The sequence below is a fragment of the Diplodia corticola genome, assembly GCF_001883845.1.
Source record: "Diplodia corticola strain CBS 112549 chromosome Unknown scaffold8, whole genome shotgun sequence".
Classification (NCBI taxonomy): domain Eukaryota; kingdom Fungi; phylum Ascomycota; class Dothideomycetes; order Botryosphaeriales; family Botryosphaeriaceae; genus Diplodia; species Diplodia corticola.
In genome coordinates, this window is record NW_017971487.1 from 135420 (window position 1) to 151233 (window position 15814).

At 56.0% G+C, this 15814-nt stretch overlaps 3 protein-coding genes across 3 annotated transcripts; 2 read left to right on the forward strand and 1 right to left on the reverse strand.

Moving 5' to 3' along the window:
• Positions 1-969: 969 nt before the first annotated feature.
• BKCO1_800052 (m-phase inducer phosphatase) lies at positions 970-2833 on the reverse strand (the record flags this gene model as incomplete). The annotated part of the gene is made up of 5 exons (XM_020279393.1): positions 970-1342; positions 1399-2115; positions 2165-2405; positions 2463-2533; positions 2595-2833. 5 exons carry the CDS (start codon positions 2831-2833, stop codon positions 970-972), a joined length of 1641 nt encoding a protein of 546 aa, XP_020133230.1.
• A 3045-nt stretch (positions 2834-5878) lies between these two features.
• Positions 5879-9051, forward strand: BKCO1_800053 (dna polymerase v; the record flags this gene model as incomplete). Its single annotated transcript, XM_020279394.1, has 4 exons — positions 5879-6283; positions 6338-6905; positions 6959-7767; positions 7819-9051. 4 exons carry the CDS (start codon positions 5879-5881, stop codon positions 9049-9051), a joined length of 3015 nt encoding a protein of 1004 aa, XP_020133229.1.
• Positions 9052-11183: 2132 nt separating this feature from the next.
• On the forward strand, positions 11184-13734 carry BKCO1_800054 (uncharacterized protein; the record flags this gene model as incomplete). Its single annotated transcript, XM_020279395.1, has 3 exons — positions 11184-13295; positions 13544-13607; positions 13661-13734. The coding sequence occupies 3 exons, from the start codon at positions 11184-11186 to the stop codon at positions 13732-13734; spliced, it is 2250 nt and encodes a 749-aa protein (XP_020133226.1).
• Positions 13735-15814: the final 2080 nt, after the last annotated feature.

Genomic DNA, 15814 nt, shown 5'->3' on the forward strand with positions numbered 1-15814 from the left:
TCCTTTACCTTCTCTCTCCGTACCGCTCCATATGCAAAATAGCTCGGTTGCTGGCTCTTCCCATAAAAGCCTTCCTCCGCAAGCGGCAAAAAGGCAAGAGACCATCTTGCTATATGTACAATTTCTGTTGCCTTGTATTTCCCTCTTCGATATCTACAAGCCCAGCCTGATGTTGCCATGCAACAGGTCTTGAGCCGAGCCCGCAGGAAGAAGAAAATGCCAGTCTGGGCCAACCTTCTTCCCCTCGCGCACTGTTAAAAGCAACAATGTGGGATAGTAATAAAGTACAGCAGAATAGAAGTGTTTCCTGGGACCAAAGAATGGGCCGCGAAGAGGATGTTGGACGCATGCACGAAGGTGTGCTGTCGAGACCAATCTGTGGATGAGGTGGTGTGGTGAGAATACGGACTACGCAGACTCCGGCGCTGATTCGATCGATAGGAGAGTCGTTATGGCCTAAAGTGGACGAGGGTGTTCGTGACTCGAACAAGGAAAAGTGAATATGCAAGGAGATGGGGCCGGCGAGCCCCGGTTATTTTGCTGCCGTTCTGTACAGCGCGGTTTGGATCCTGATCTTCGAGGGGAATTCCAATACTGGATCCCGGAATCCGGTAATAAACAAAGGAAATGCATCAAGACAGGAAGGGTATGATCCGCCGGTGCGCCGTGAGACGCCGGTGCAGTGCAAGAAGTCGAAGAAAAGAGGATCATCCCAGAATAAAGGCCGTAAGGGGGAAAAAAGAGTCCTGAATCACCAAGACTTTTAGAAAGTCGTCTCGTCCAGAGAAAGAAAAGAAAAAGGCCGTCTTAGAAGCGAAGCCACAGGAACGCCAAGTGTCGACCAAATGAAAGACCGACTGGCCAGTCGCAATGCGAGAATGGGACGAGAGTGATCCGAGAAAGTTATTGAAACGCCATAAGGAATCCGTTTCGCCGTGACGTCCGAGTATCATCGCAGCCGTATGGGGGTTAGTAGGAGGCCATTCGGTGTGTTCGCACGCGAGTGCCCATGTTCAGGTCATGCATGACTTCCAACGCAGAACCTGTTGATTTCGATCTGCTGGGAGCGGTGGGGCTGTCTTCCATGTCGCAACCCTGGCCAAAGGCAAACGTCTGAGCGCGACCCAACTTGGCACGTTGTTTAAGCTTATGTAACCCTGCCTCGCAGGCCCGCTCATGTTCTTCCGACTCCATGCGCAGGTAGTTCTGGGGGAAGCAGCGTTGTTTGTACGAGTCATAGAAGGAGGAGTAGCCTCCGTGCAGGATGTACACTTCCGGGTAGGTCAGTCTGGGATAATTGTCTTCATTGACAGCACGATCGCGACTCCGGATGAACTCAGCCCTACGGATGACGTCAGTTAAGCGGGTCGAAGCAAACACCGGAGGCAGCCAACTTACATTCGAGGAGCACGCAGCTCCGAGTACTCGCAGTGGAAGACGAGCAGCGTCTTCTTTTGCGAGGAGCGGTCAGTGTAGGGGTCGAACAGCCTATCTGCAAGTGCCTCGCGCTCACAGTGGTTCACCGCGCCATCAATGTGACCACCCTCATACTCGTACTCGAAACGGCAGTCAATGATCATTGTCTCCTCGAAGGAACGACTGTACTTTCCATCGAGCACGTCCGCCAGGGTTTTGCTAGCAATTCTCGGCAAGCTGTTAGGTTCGCCAGTGCTGGGCAATGTCGGCAGGCTCAGTTGCGGTGTTTCATCAACATCCATAATGGGTCCCAGCGCGCTAGACACACGCTCACTCTCATTGTTCATGACATCGCCAGGGCTCTCAAACATGCTCATTGTTCGTCGGAATTGCTTCCTGGGCCGTACCGGAGGGGCTGTCTTCCGAACACCGGGCACCGGAGAACCATTGCAGCGATTGAACATGTTAGAGACGTTAGCGTGGCGGGAGCGAGGCAGTCCCTGCAAGTGAAAGTGGATCTTTCGGTCCTGTACAGGCGAAGCCTTGAAGCACAAGCTCAAGTCCGTCTCAGAGTTGTTGTGGCTGGTGTTGAAATGAAACGGGACAACGTTCTCTTTGGAGTGCTGGGCAGCGGCATTCGAAGACAGGGTCTTGGCACGCGACAAACTCGGACGGAGAGGGAACGAGGGCTTCTTGCGGCTGGGTAAATGTTAGAATGAAAGACGGGGTGCGACAGGAGGATGCTTACTCAGGCGGGGGCATAGGACTGTCCAGCAGAGGGTTAGACGGGGGCGAGCACGAGAGGTCCATGCCATTTTCTGCCACTTCAGGCGTGGGTGATTGCACGGAGCCGCGGTTGATGAAGCCGCAAGGGGCTTTGTGTGGCAGAGGCGAGATGTCCATGCCGTCGTTACCGTACCCTGGGGAAGACGACGGGATCGGGGGAGTGGTCATTCCTTCCCGCCAGATGTCGGGCGTAGTGGCACCTTCTAGTCCGACACAGTTAAGCATGGAACCTCAAGCCCATCAATGGTCGGTCGCCTTACCCTTCTTCTGTTCTGCCCTCTGGAAAATGTTTGTCGTGAACAGCGACCGGCGGGGCGTCGGCAATTGGGGACTGCAGGTGGGCGTTAGCCAAACAGGAAGCATTGGCGGCAATGGGACGAGTGGTTACGCACCTCTGGTCGATGGTAAAATTCTGGGCCAGGTCGGCAGCAAGACTGACGGTCGGCGATGAGGCCCTTGCAGCCTTGGACGCGAAGTAGTCGGACCCGCCCTTCTTCATGCTCAGGTCCTTGAAATTGAAGTTGTTGGCCCCAAGGTTGAAGCGAGGCCGTGTCGACGCAAGGTCGCGTCTGTATCCCCAAGTGCCAGGCGAGGGCGGTGGCTGCATCACAGCGAGCGGTGATGACTCCATGATGGCAGAAGGCGCGGAGGCTCTGGTGGTGTGCCAATTGAGATGTATGTGTGGCTCTCGGGCCGTCTAGCGGTGCTGCAGACCGAGCTGCGGGCGTATGGATGGGTGGGTGGCGGGCGGCTCGGGCGGACGTCGACGCTCGCAAAGCATGCAATCCGATTAAGCAATTGACGCTCTAAGATGTCCCGCTGGAATACGGTCGGGCAGGCGGCGGGCTAGTGGATGCGGGAGGTCGACGGGCGTGCTGACGGGCGGCCGAGCATGGGACTGGGGCGGCGGTTAGGAGGATGGATGGGGGATGGAGAGGCCGGCGCCGAGCAGCTTCGGCGGCTGGGAGAGATGCCTTCTGGGGACGGAGAAGGGCAGGCGCGGTTGGAGAAGAGAAGAGTCGGGGCACGAGAGTTGAAGAGGAGGTTGAAGCCGCACAGCTGTGCAGCTCAGCGTTACCAGGGAGATGCTGCTGCGGGGGCTAATGATCGCTTGCGAGTAGCAGCTCACTGAACACTGGAATTATGCCCTGGCACACCCGCTCGCACGGCGGTTAACACCCTTGGCCGCCGCCCGCACGCCTGCCCGCCCGGGTTGCCTCGCATGCCGATCACGCTATTTACGCCCAAAGCGGCGCGCGCCCTCGGCATTGTTTGCTCGCTGGTGCATCACCGTCCCCGGCGCGGCGTGGAGGCTCTTACATCGCGTGTCAGAGCTCCTTGCAGGCGGCGATGCAGCGCGGAACAAAGAGCTGTGGTTTGCCAAGTCGCGTCAATGTACACAGACGTTGCCCGGGCAGGCGCGCCCTGGCCGCCCGCTGCACGGCAGGCCCTGCTCAAGCTCTCTCGCGCGGAGCAGCAGCAGCCCAGCGCGCGCAGCACAACTCGCTGCTCCATCGCGCGATGCAGTGCGCAAAAGACGCAGCGCCCGTCCCATGCGCCGCCTGTAACACCACCAGCGTCCCCGCATTCCTGCGCCGCCGACACGGCGACTTGATCAGAGATGAGCCCCCCAAGCCCGGCCCTACGACCGATCCGGCGCTGGCTGCTCTGCCCACTGCGGATGGGCGGCCGCGCCGCCAACACCCTCGCCCGCTGATTTGTCGTCATTGCTAGCTCTGCCCGGCCGCCCTCGACGCGAAACAGGGCACCCCCAGTGATGTAAGCCACGGCTGGCTGAATCCTGCTGGTGTTGCTAGGGCCAGCCCAGCGCGGGTGAAACGGCCTCGCACTCGATTGGATCGACCGGGAATTGGCCTGCTCCAAAATCGGCGTGATTTCCCGATTTTCTCACGCGCTGGCTGAAGAAGGGCCCGTCCGAGCAGCAGCGCTTCGAGAAGCCATTGCACAAGCCGGTTTGGAGGCAGGAATGACGGTACGGACGGCCGCTCAGCCTTGTGCCGGGGATCGTATGCACGCCTCGCAATCGAGCGCACAGCTTGTGTGAGACGTCATAAGACGCCCTCCGCTGCACAAGATTTGCGAGATCTCCTCGTGGCCTCCCATCGGTGCGCCGGGGGGGGGTGGCAGTAGTGCTGGGTAGTGCTGGGTTGCTAGTCAGTCACAGCAGCTGCTGTTTCCCCGCTGCTGCTGCTGCTGCTGCCACGTCGGCAGCCTCACGATAGAGCAACCCGCTCAGGCAAGAACACCCGTGTCGTCAACAAACACACAGGGTACAAGGTCACCACAGGGCACCCTCCGGCCGCCCCGGACGCGACGACTGAGGCGAGCTGACCGGTATCTGCGCGAACGATCGAGACCTGCGCAATGGCTGTCCCCCCACGGCCCCACAAACAGACGAAGCCATCCTCTGATGAGCGCTGACACGCTGACAGGCCCCTGTCGCGCCTTTGTCGGAGACGAGGCAGGGATGCGACGGCAGCAGCCAGCCTCGTGTGTGGCCGCTGGTTGCCGGCGCTGATCCATGGGCGACGCGACGACGGCAAAAGGTAAACAATCACAAACTTCCTAAACGGGCGCCCCGGTCCCGTGAGCACGTGCAGGGCGGGTGCAGGCAGCACAACCCGAGACACGTCTGCCGAGCTCTGGCCGGTTCCGCTGCGGGACCACGGACCCAACCTTGCCTTCACGCCTTGGCCATGTCGCTCCTCTCCGCCGCCGCCGCCGCCACCACCGCCCGCCGCACACCACGCCAGCTCGGGCGCCGCTCGCACGTAGTATGTCGCCGTGCCTGCTGGCCGCTCCGGATTACCGTGGAACGGTGCTGCCCCTGGGCGCCGGCCGCGAATGGCGGCGCTCGAATAAATGCCCATCAGAGCCGGGTGCAGCGCCATGCGGTAGCCAGCGCCACGTCGACAGTGGTAAGAAGGAGCCGTGCGATGGTATACCGGGGAATCAGGCGATGACGGAAATTGCTGAGTTTACTTTTTGCTGTTCTAGGCAAGAAGGGTGCCAGTCTGTCCTCTGCTGCGTGCACAGCTGGTTATGCTCGTCGCTCGTCTGTCACAAAACGCGCGGATGGCTCGAAAGGCCTTCTCGTGAGTGGTGGGGTGCCCCCGCCCGCCGGGGCTTTTCTGGAACTTTTGCACAGATTTTGCTGGCCGTGCCCGTCAAGCGGTGATGATGATCTACGGACGGCGTCGCTACAGCAGCGCCAGTCCCACCAGACCCTGTTCCGCGGTTTGTCACACTGGGGATGTTTTATAATTCAATTTTGATTCCTTGCGTCGGCGTTTACGTTTCGCGTGTCGAGGCGTCGTCCGCAACCGGCCCAGCCAGCCTGAGATAGAGAGCTGACGGTGTCACAAGCGAGGGCCAGGGACCCAGCGAAGGTGGAGAGTTCCGGGACGCCCCGGCACAACGTAGGGCCGACGCCTCCGCTGGACGCTGTACCTGGTAGCGCTAGCTGGGAAATTTTGGTCGCGCAGTTGCGCAGCTGCATCGCCGGTTGCACGCCAACCACGCATAAGCATTTGCATCGTTGTGCAGGTTGATAGTGCACGCGCCCGCGCCGTGCCGCTTGCAGCTACCGCAATCATTTCCAGCCAAAAATTTCCCCGGACTTGGAAAGCCTCAACACCTACAAGAGCTCGCACCAATGTCCCGGAAGCGCAATCTCGAGCCCGCCGCGCAGGAGGCGCCTGCAACCGGCCAGAAGCGCCGCAAGCAGTATACCGAGCAGGATGCTGAGCTCGCGCGTCTTCTCGACCGTCTCGCAGACGAGGCCCGCGATGTGCGCCTTGGTGCCGCGAAAGAGCTTGTCCTCAAGCTCTCTTCTGATCCACCAGCGGAACTGGTCAACAAGATCATCGTGCGACTAATCAAGGGACTAAACAGCAGTCGCAAGGCCGCGCGCTTCGGCTTCTTCGTGGCGCTCACCGAGACCTTCCGTCAGCTCTACAGTCCCTCCAGCAAAGAAATCCCCGGTCTAGAGCCCAACATCCACGGTCTCGTCAAACTCATAGCCGAGCTGACGACGGTCGAGGGAAAGGCCACCGGCCAGGTACGAGACCACGCCACAGACAAATCCTAGACCCCGTCCTGACCTCGCGCCCAGGAAAAACGAGATCATCTCCTCGGCCGTGTCTTTGGCTACAAGGCCATTATCCAGTCCTCGATCCTCGTACAACCGAATGCCCCCAAAGAATGCTGGGCGAATGTCTTGGAGCAATTGTTCAAGCTTGCACGCGAGAAGCCGTGGTTGCGTGAAGAATGCGGCCTGATTTTAGGCGAGGCCGTCAAGGCCGTTATTACGCTGGAGAAAGGAGAGCACAAAGCGAAGCGAATCATAGACGGAATCTGTTCTGAGGGCTTGGCGAAGACTCCGGAAGGTGTTGCCGTATGGCTGACCGCGCAGTCTGCGTTCCCGAACATGGAGTTCCCACAAGGAGTCTGGCACAAGGAAGATCCATTGTCAACCAAGGACAGACAATCGTTGGCCAATGTCATGAAGGAAAACTTCGCCAAGACCGCCGATGGTGCGACCGAAAATGGGAAGAAGGTGAAGTCTGGCAGCTCCCAGACAACTCTCAACTTTGCTTGGGACGTTGTTATCTCGTCCTTCCTGCAGAAATACGTCGAGTTTCGGCCAAAGTTCGCCAACTTCTGGATTGACATTGTAGACAGTGAGTTCTGGGCCAGTCCACGGCTGGAGAGACATGTTTCTGACCGATCAAAGATAACCTATTCTCGGCTTCGGCATCTGCCGAGCAGAAATCGAAAGGCTTCCAGCTCTTCTCGAGAATGCTTGGAAGTGCTCCCGGATGGGCAGTTCCAGCCCTGTTCAGTCCAAACCTTATGCGATGCCTCATCAACCAGCGGAATGATTCTGAAAGAATCCTGCACAATGCCGCAAAGCTCCCCCTGGATGACATGCGTGCGAGGGCAAAGAAGGACCCCGAGTCTGCTGCACCCATGATTGAGAATCTGATCACTAAGCATGGCTCGCTCAACTTTGACCAGATAACGAGGAGCAAGACCGTAGAAGGCGTCTTGAGCCACGCTAACGATGTCGCGCTTGGGGAGATCGTGCAGCTGTTCAGGCGACTCATCTACAGCCCCGAGGAGCGCGATGAGAAGGTTGCAGAAACCCAGCGTCGCTCTGTCGCGGACATGTTGGTTACGATTGTCAGATCTCGCAACAAGGAAAACCCTATCGGCAGCGATGACTCGTGGCTGCGGAAGCTGCTGGCTTTCGTTACGGAACTTTCCTACTTCACACCCACTGCTGCGATTTCTCCTGATTTCTTGCCCATTCCCGGCGTTTCTGACGCCTCTCGTAGCATGTTCCAAGGCCGGTTAACATCTTGCCTTGCTCACTTGCTGTCTTCGAAACTCGACGTGGAGATGGACTATCCGTTCGTGGTGGTATCACACATTCACAAACAGAGCAAGAAGAAAGGTTTGGCGCTTGTTTTTGAGGCGGATAAGAAGGTGATGAAGGTCGTTCAGGATGCGCAGGAGAGGACCAAGGAAATTTCAAAAAAGGTGTGGATTGTTGCCAGCCTTGATTGCTTCCAAGTCGCTAACTTCCAACAGCTCTCCAAGGCCAAAGACAAGAAGAAGCCGGCTCTGCGCGCTTTCAAACTCCTTTATTCCTTAACCATCATCCAGGTCTACAACGGAGACCCCGACGCCGTGTCGATCCTAGACGAGCTGACGGACTGCTACGAGTCTGCCTTCAACGATGATGCGGATGCGAACGCCTTCCAGCAACTAACCGAAGTCCTTCTTAGTTTTGCAGCAAAGCCATCAGTACTGTTCAGAAAGCTGTCGGAGCAAGTCTTCACCGTCTTCGCTTCCGAGTTGACCGCAGAAGGTCTCCAATCGATGATCGATATCCTGAGCAAGAAAGAGAGCATGTCTGGCCAACAGGATTTGTTCGATCAGCAGGGTAGCGAGGACGAAGGAGAGGATGACGAGTCGACAACTGAGAATGAAGACGAGGACAGTGATGAGGACATGGACTCGGATGTCGAACTGGTCGAGGCAGACGCATCCGATGTAGAAGAAGTCGATGAAGGATCCGGCGGTGAGGACGACAGTGACGAGGGTGAAGGCAGCGACGAAGAGGATGATGAAGAACTGGTGAAGTTCGACGCTGCGTTGGCCGAGGCCTTGAATACATCAGCGCCTGCGGGCCGGGAAGGTTCGGACGATGACGAGGCGGACATGGATGACGACGACATGATGGCGCTGGAGCCGGCCCTCGTAAAGATCTTCAAGCAACGCCGGGAGGCTGCGAACAAGAGCAAGAAGAAGGACAACAAAGACGCAAAGGCGACCATGGTCAATTTCAAGAACCGTGTGCTTGACTTGCTTCTCATCTACGTCAAGCAGCAGCACGCGAATCCTCTGGCCATGGACACCATAATGCCGCTCCTCCGGCTCATTCGCGAGACGAACACCAAGCAACTGGCTGAGAAGGCCTCGAACTTGCTCAAGCAATACTCGGATGCTGCGAAGAAGGGCATGCCCGTGCTTGGAGACGGGGAGACTGACAGCGCGTGGCAACTGCTCAGTGACATCCATACCGAGGTCGCCAAGGACGCGTCGAAGCTCCACGCCGGCGCCTGCAGCCGCGCGAGTTTGTTCGTCGCAAAGGCCCTGGTTTCGAAGGACGAGAAAGACAAAGTGGAGAACTATGGGAAGGTCGCCGATTTGTACGCACGCACGCAGAAGAATTGGTATGCGGACCCGAAGTCGCAGCTGCACCCCTCGTTCTTCAACGAGTGGATCAACTGGTCGGTCGCGACGAGGCAAAATAAGTAGACTTGAGCTCTATTGTGGACGAGGGTTTTGGCTAGTCGCAGGGATGATAATTTGCTGCTATCTTTTCCGGGTGAATATTCATTAACTCTTACGTCGTTGAGAAGCATAGCATGTTGTAAGCTACATGGTTACGGACTAGGGCCGGGAATAATGACAGAACAAAAGTTCGTGCTTGACCAAGCATTATTGTGGGGCAGCCGGGCGAGTTTTGATTGACCCACACGAACATAGCGTATGGAATACGAAGCACAAAAAAAAGTGCAAAAAGAAACTCTCCCGGACAGGCTTGAACTGTCAACCTCCTGATTGCAGCAGACTTTGTATACCGTGAGGTCCCATTAGCCTTTAACAGTCAGACGCGCTAGCCAATTGCGCCACGGAAGATCAAGTAATACTTGAAACCCATCTTTTAGTGGGCGTGGCATTGTTGAAGAGCGAGTTTGCGCACTGGTTATATATCCGCAATGAATCTTTCTTTGTCTGCCCAGATCAACAGCCCCAAGTGTTCATGCGGTTGAAACACCCACCGAAGAAGTAAAACACTGCAAAGCTAGTGGCTAATGAGCTGTGATGGAATTGGTGGAGTAGTTCCGTGGAGGAGGACGTGTTCAAGGGGTGCAGCATGGTCGCCCAGGAAACCAGGCCTTAAGGACATGCTGTTGACCCTGTGCTGCTCTAGCGCAACGTCGAAAGGGCGGCTCAGCTGTCTCAAACAACTCGACCCGTGCCATGTGATGTCAAGGGATTTTTTGTTTTATTTTTGGTGTGATCAGTGAGGGCAAAGAACCTGGGGGAACGCCGGATCCGCGAATCCTCAAGTAGACGGGAGAGAAAGTAATTGCACACCTACGGTACAAGACTATGTCTTCTGCCACTGTCCTCTGCATACTGCTATCCAAGTTTGTGATCGATCAATGCTCTCATAAAGCCATACTAGCGTATGGACGAGGACAGGGGCAGTCCTTCCGGATAAGAACCGCCTGACATGCTGGTTTGAGCCTGCAACAGTACTGCACTATGAAAACAGTCTTACTGAGGGATTTTCCCACGCACAGATGTCTCACGGAGAACAGCGTTCTCTCTGGATTTCAAACCCTAACGACGTTGTGCAACTTGCTAGGCGGCCCGCCTCTACTCTGCTGTGACACACCAGTATGCTCGTTTCAAACTTCAATCATCTTACCACCATGTATGATTCGAAGGCTCGGGCCACAAACCCTTGCAGTGAGACGCAGAGCACTGTCTGCATAGTTCAGCCTGGACACAAATACCACACCATTGCCTCGCCCTTTCCACATCCAGACAAGTTCACCATCTCCGCACAAAAACCATTCATCCCAGACATGTGCTGGAGGTCATTCGGAAATTTCTGTCATCTTTACGGCGGTAATTTACCTTCGTGCACGTCATGTAGGCGTCAAACACAAGTGCATGCTGTAGCTCTAGAGTCGATGTTGGTCTAAAGTTGATCAGTACAGGGTAGTGACGTGATGACAGGCAAACATTTAGTCTTCTCCATATAGTTCGGCCGAAGAAACGAACCTTGGGAAGAAGTCAATAACCTGTGCATCCGCAGTTCTGCCAGCCTCGTCAAGAGCGTCTACGAAGAGAACGATCGGCCAAGCCTTTGATGCCTCTGGGAGGTAATCCGCGAAAAAGTTCCTCGGCTTGTTTTCTCCCAGCCCCCATGCTCTTGGTGGGTCTTGGTAAACTTTTGAAGGAATTCAGGGAATCCCGGAAGTGTTTGGTTGAGCAGAGATCAGTGCGGAAATTCAAACAAGTAGAGTTCCACATACTAAGCTTTTGCTGAAAAGGCATTTTTTTCATCTGTACTCGCCCACTGGGCTCTGAAACCTCTGCAGCTGCGGCGTGTTATCAGTCATGTATTAGTAGCAAGGTATATTCGAGGCTGAATGCTTTTACAAGCCTGCATCCAAGGTGTAGGGGTTGGTTGGTGCCAAGACGAGTGAGAGGCGCTGCTGACGTAGGCGCAAAATGGCAAGGCTGAACACTTAAACAGCCAAAAGGCCGCGGTTGACAGATAAAATCCCTAGGACCTTCTTCGTTTCCAGTGTCCACTTTCAATCACTGACGCCCCTGATTTCGCCGCACAGGATCCACACGTTGTCGCAATGCCGCCTACTCCACCGCCAGATGAAAGTGCGTCCAACGCACTTGTCCAAGTCAATGCACAATCTCCATTCCAAACGACTTTGGACCTCGCAAGTGCGGGACAACTGGCTTTCAACATATCCCTCTCTTTGATGAGGAACCTTTCTCACAACAGGATTGATACCGAAGCCTTTACCATCAGCCAGTTTGTCGTTGGACGCTCACTCAAGTGGCATGAGAAAGGCCGAGACCGCTTCGCGCAAGCTTTATCGGAGACAGAAAATGGCCTTGTCAACTCTGTGAATCGCTTCCTGAAATTCGGAATCAACGCGACCTCTCTCCAATACGTCCTGCAATTGGAGGAAGGACAATGCTTCGCAGCATTGTGTGCTTCTCTCTGCGAGTGCTACACAGTAGACTGGACCGCCAAGATCATTCTTCAACTGATCAAGAAAATCATCACGGAAAACAGCGGTGATGCACAACTTGGGCAGATGAGCACTCCATCCTTACAGGCCATAAGCACTCTGGTCGACAGGTACTGCGGGCTCTTTGCTACATCCCGTCTTGGCGTCATGATGGAAGAGTACATGACATACGATGGTCACGGCATGGTGACGGGACTGTGTCGTCCCAGGAGCAATTCCAGCAAAATTCCAAAAACCCGTGGTATTTCCAGCCCAGAACACATGGCGGATGCGCTGTACGAGATTATCCAGCTGTCGAGAGGCAAATCCCTGAAGGTGCAGTTTGTGGGTGGCGCGGACGCAGTCGCGATTGCTGCGATAGGGGTTTGGCTGGTCGACTTACCCACTGCCTTCTACACTGCGGAATCCCAAGCCCCAAAATTGGTTGCATCGACTCATGGGCCTTCTCAACCGGCTCGAGTGGTTGTTCTCTTTTCGGAAGAGGCAACCGACCGTAGGTCACTGGTTCAGGGCCGAACCGTTCGGCTTCCAACCATCACCGACGTCCTCAGCCGAGGCAAATCACTCAACCCAGCATACAAGGTATCAGGAAAACTCCATTGGCACACGGCTCTCTCAGTGGCCTTCGGAAGCAGCTTCAAGAGGCTGATCAATATGGAGTCAAACTTCGGGCCCGCCCTTGGAAGCGCTGCACGTGTTTTTCAGGCTTTCGTAGACGGAGACGATAATGTACCCGCCGACTGGCGCACTGCATGCCAAACCTACTATGAGAACAGCTTCGGGATTGACTACGTGCACTTTGCTTTCGGTCAGTTTCAAGAGCTGGCAACTCCAAAGATGAAAGAAGAAGCGCTGGCTTGCGCACGCTTAGAGTCTTACAGCGAAGCAGAGAGCAAGTTCGAAAGCTCGATGTTTACCATTGCAGATATTTGCGGCTGCAAGTATTGTTGCTTTAATGGAACACCTACGGCAAAACGCACTGCCGCCACAGCCACCAACCACGCCGAGCCACACGGGAACTATTGTCTTGTGGCGCTATGCAGCACCGTCATCAGACTCGTCCGGGTCCTGTCTGGTATCGATATGCTTGGCAGAAAGATGTGCCTGAACAGGTCTGGGCTTGAGTGTTTCTACAACCAGCAGCACACCCGATTGGTAGTACAGCGGAAAGGAGCTCGGAACATTGAGAAGGACGAGTTGTTTCTATACCGTATTGTCGAGCACGTAAAGGTCGACAAGGATGCACCCGAGTATTCGCCACTCGCCGTTGCCAACACACTCTTCTCCGGCAACCAAATGAACAAGAACATTCAAATGAGCACATCTGCTTTCGCCGCTCAAGGAATCTGCTGCTTCTTCAACATCCTGCAGCAGAAAGAGCCTCGTGGGGGCTCTGTTGTGTCGAGGGTTTGCGTTGTGCCCGGAACCATCGAGTACCGTGGGCAGACGTATGCTGGACTCGGTGACTTGGGATCCCACCAATATCAGGATGCCGCTCCGCAAAGAAACCCCAAACGGCCCGAATACTGTGTGCCGGAAAAGATCAGGAACCACACAAGAATTTGCTGCAGCACCGATCCACAACTTGCTGTAGACGAGGAACTCGTGGACCAGAGGAGTCCCTGGCTGAACGTTGGGTTCGAGCTGCTTGGCCCGGACGACCGGATCATATCTTTCCTGGGGCCTGCGAGAATTGTGGAAAACGTAAGCCGCGGGATGGGCATAGTGTCCTGCCGCCGTTCTGAGCTATGCACCAGCAACGAGGAGCTTGCGAACGCAATTATGGAAGCGATGCCCCATTATTCTCCAGAGCAACCCTGGGTAGATCTCACATACGGAAACTCCACGATATTCGTCTTCCGAGGAGATACACCAACAGCATTCATCGTTGCACAAGGTTGTTGGCAGCCCTTGTTCCTTACGGACAGAAGCTGTGTGACCTGTGCCATCAGAACCGGGGTCAGGCATTCATGGCCAAATTTCGCTATTGTTTGCTCACCAGAATCCTACACGCAGGTATGTATGCATATAAGCCCATCAAACCGATCAGGTGAACTGACTGTACGTAGAGAACGCCTTCGATGTCAAGGCTGTTGACGGGAACCACTGCCGAGTAGGCCACGGGGTCATGAGTGCATTCTGAGAGATTGAACGAAGTGGATATCTGATCTAGGGTAGAGGACTTCTATTAGCAACAGAGATTGAAGATATTTTCAGATTTTTCCCATCTCAGGGAAAATCCTACCATCAGCATGCTAGTCCAAATGCGCACTCTTCTCCCTCTTCCGTGCCCTCAAGTGATACGGCGTCCTATACAGACAGATGCCTAAAAGTTGGCCGGTAGTCTATGAAGACTGCCATCGAGCGTATTACGAAAAGCATCATACGGCTTGGTCGTCACATCGTGTTCATTGTTCTTGGATCCTCTTTACACTTCACCCGATCTTCACTTTGAACTTCCACGGTCAGCTCAAGCCTCATCGATCTAGAAAGGGCCAGTCGATGACGGAGCTTTCCAGAGATTGCCATACGGGTCTGCAGATTAGACATCCAAGATTCAATAATGGCAGGTTCGGGCGGCGTCGTTTGGGTGGGTTTCGTCCATTCTTGTTCGCCACAGCCCCCTTTTGATAGCAGTTGTAATGGCAACAACCCGGCCGAACTTTCATCAAGCACTAGCTTGCCCGCAAGGCGTTGGTGGTTTAGTGGTAAAATTCATCGTTGCCAGCAGTTGCAGTTCCTCAAGGAGATGGCCCTCAGGGGCCCTCCAGGGAACGCAACACCAGGATCGATGAGCCCCGGGTTCGATTCCCGGCCGACGCATCTCTTTTGCCTCCTTGCGTAGGATGAGGATGCATGGGGGCTTCGTTTTGCGGTGGATGGTAGATGGAGGGAGCCCAGAAGCGGACGCTGAGGGGTCCGACGTTGTGCCGGACCACAGGGCGGAAATTTTTCTGCAGGGGTAGCACCGAAGAGGGTCCAGAACGTCGTCTGTGTGGATGCGAGATGAGATAATGCTCTGGGATTGCAGGGCTGTGGCTTTCGGATGCTTCGTGGTTGGAGTCTTGATTTGACCTCCGCTGCCGCTGGTTCCTGTTGCACATGAGCTTTGCGTGAGTTTGGCGGTGAAACGAGACATTCGTTGTCATTGATAGCTTGGGGAGAAAGCGAAGAAGAGCCATATCAGGCCTGGAAGCAGCCCGGTTGCAGGATAGAGATGGGGAGCATGGACAGTTCTGTCCTTGGACCTTGTGCGAGGAGCATGTGAGGCTTGCCTGCCGGGCTGTTGGATGAAGAGCTGGCTGAGGTCGAGCAGCCCTTGTTCCGGAGACGGACTTGGAGTGCTTCCCATCTGCCTCACCTTGCCCGAAGAAGACGGGGCTTGTCTGGGATAGCCCCAAGGCTGCTTGGCGCGGGCCGTGAGTGCTGACGGAGGAGGGAGGGCGGCAGTCAACTGCGCCAAAGTGTTGTGAACAGCTGGCAGCTTCTCTGGCCAGCAGGAGCAAGCAAGCAAGCAAGCAAGCAAGGCGGGCTGGAGCAACGCGAAGGCGGGGCGCGAGACCGGGGAGATGGCAAGGGAAAAAGGTTGGGGTGGAGGAGATCAGCGCGCACAGGCCCGGGCAGCAGCGTCGATGCACCGCGCGCAGCCAAGCGGAGCCGGGCCGGCGTGCCTTCCTAGGCTTCCTAGGCTTTATCGATCGGAGCTGCGGCCTGGCCGTGCCTCCCTCGCATCGCATCTGGCCCATCCCAGCAACGGCCGGCCCGCTGCCACCACCGCCCTCGTGCCTCAATTCCCTCCCCACGCCCCCGACCACCGCCCCAATCCGCTTCCCGAGCGCTGCGCCCGCCATTTGCGACCTGTCGCGCCCGCCCCCTCCGCTGGACGCGCCATTGCTGGTGGCCGCACTTCCGCTCTGGGAGGCGCCAGTGTCAACCGTACGACCCGAAATGCAGCGCTCCCGCACCTCCATGCGCTGAAGAAGCAGCCGTCTGGTCAATCTGTGCAACCCGCCTCGCGCCTCGCGCCTGCTGGCTGCCCAACGCCTATCGACACCGTTGGAGGAGGAGGGCAGGCCGGCACCGAAGGAAGAGAGGTCGGAAATTGGCACGTCCGCTCGCGTCACGCTGTGCCAAAGGAGACACCAGCGCCAGTATACATCCTCGCAGCCCACTGTCCCCTTCCGGTCGACATCCAATAAGCATCTCCACACTCCCGCTCGCAC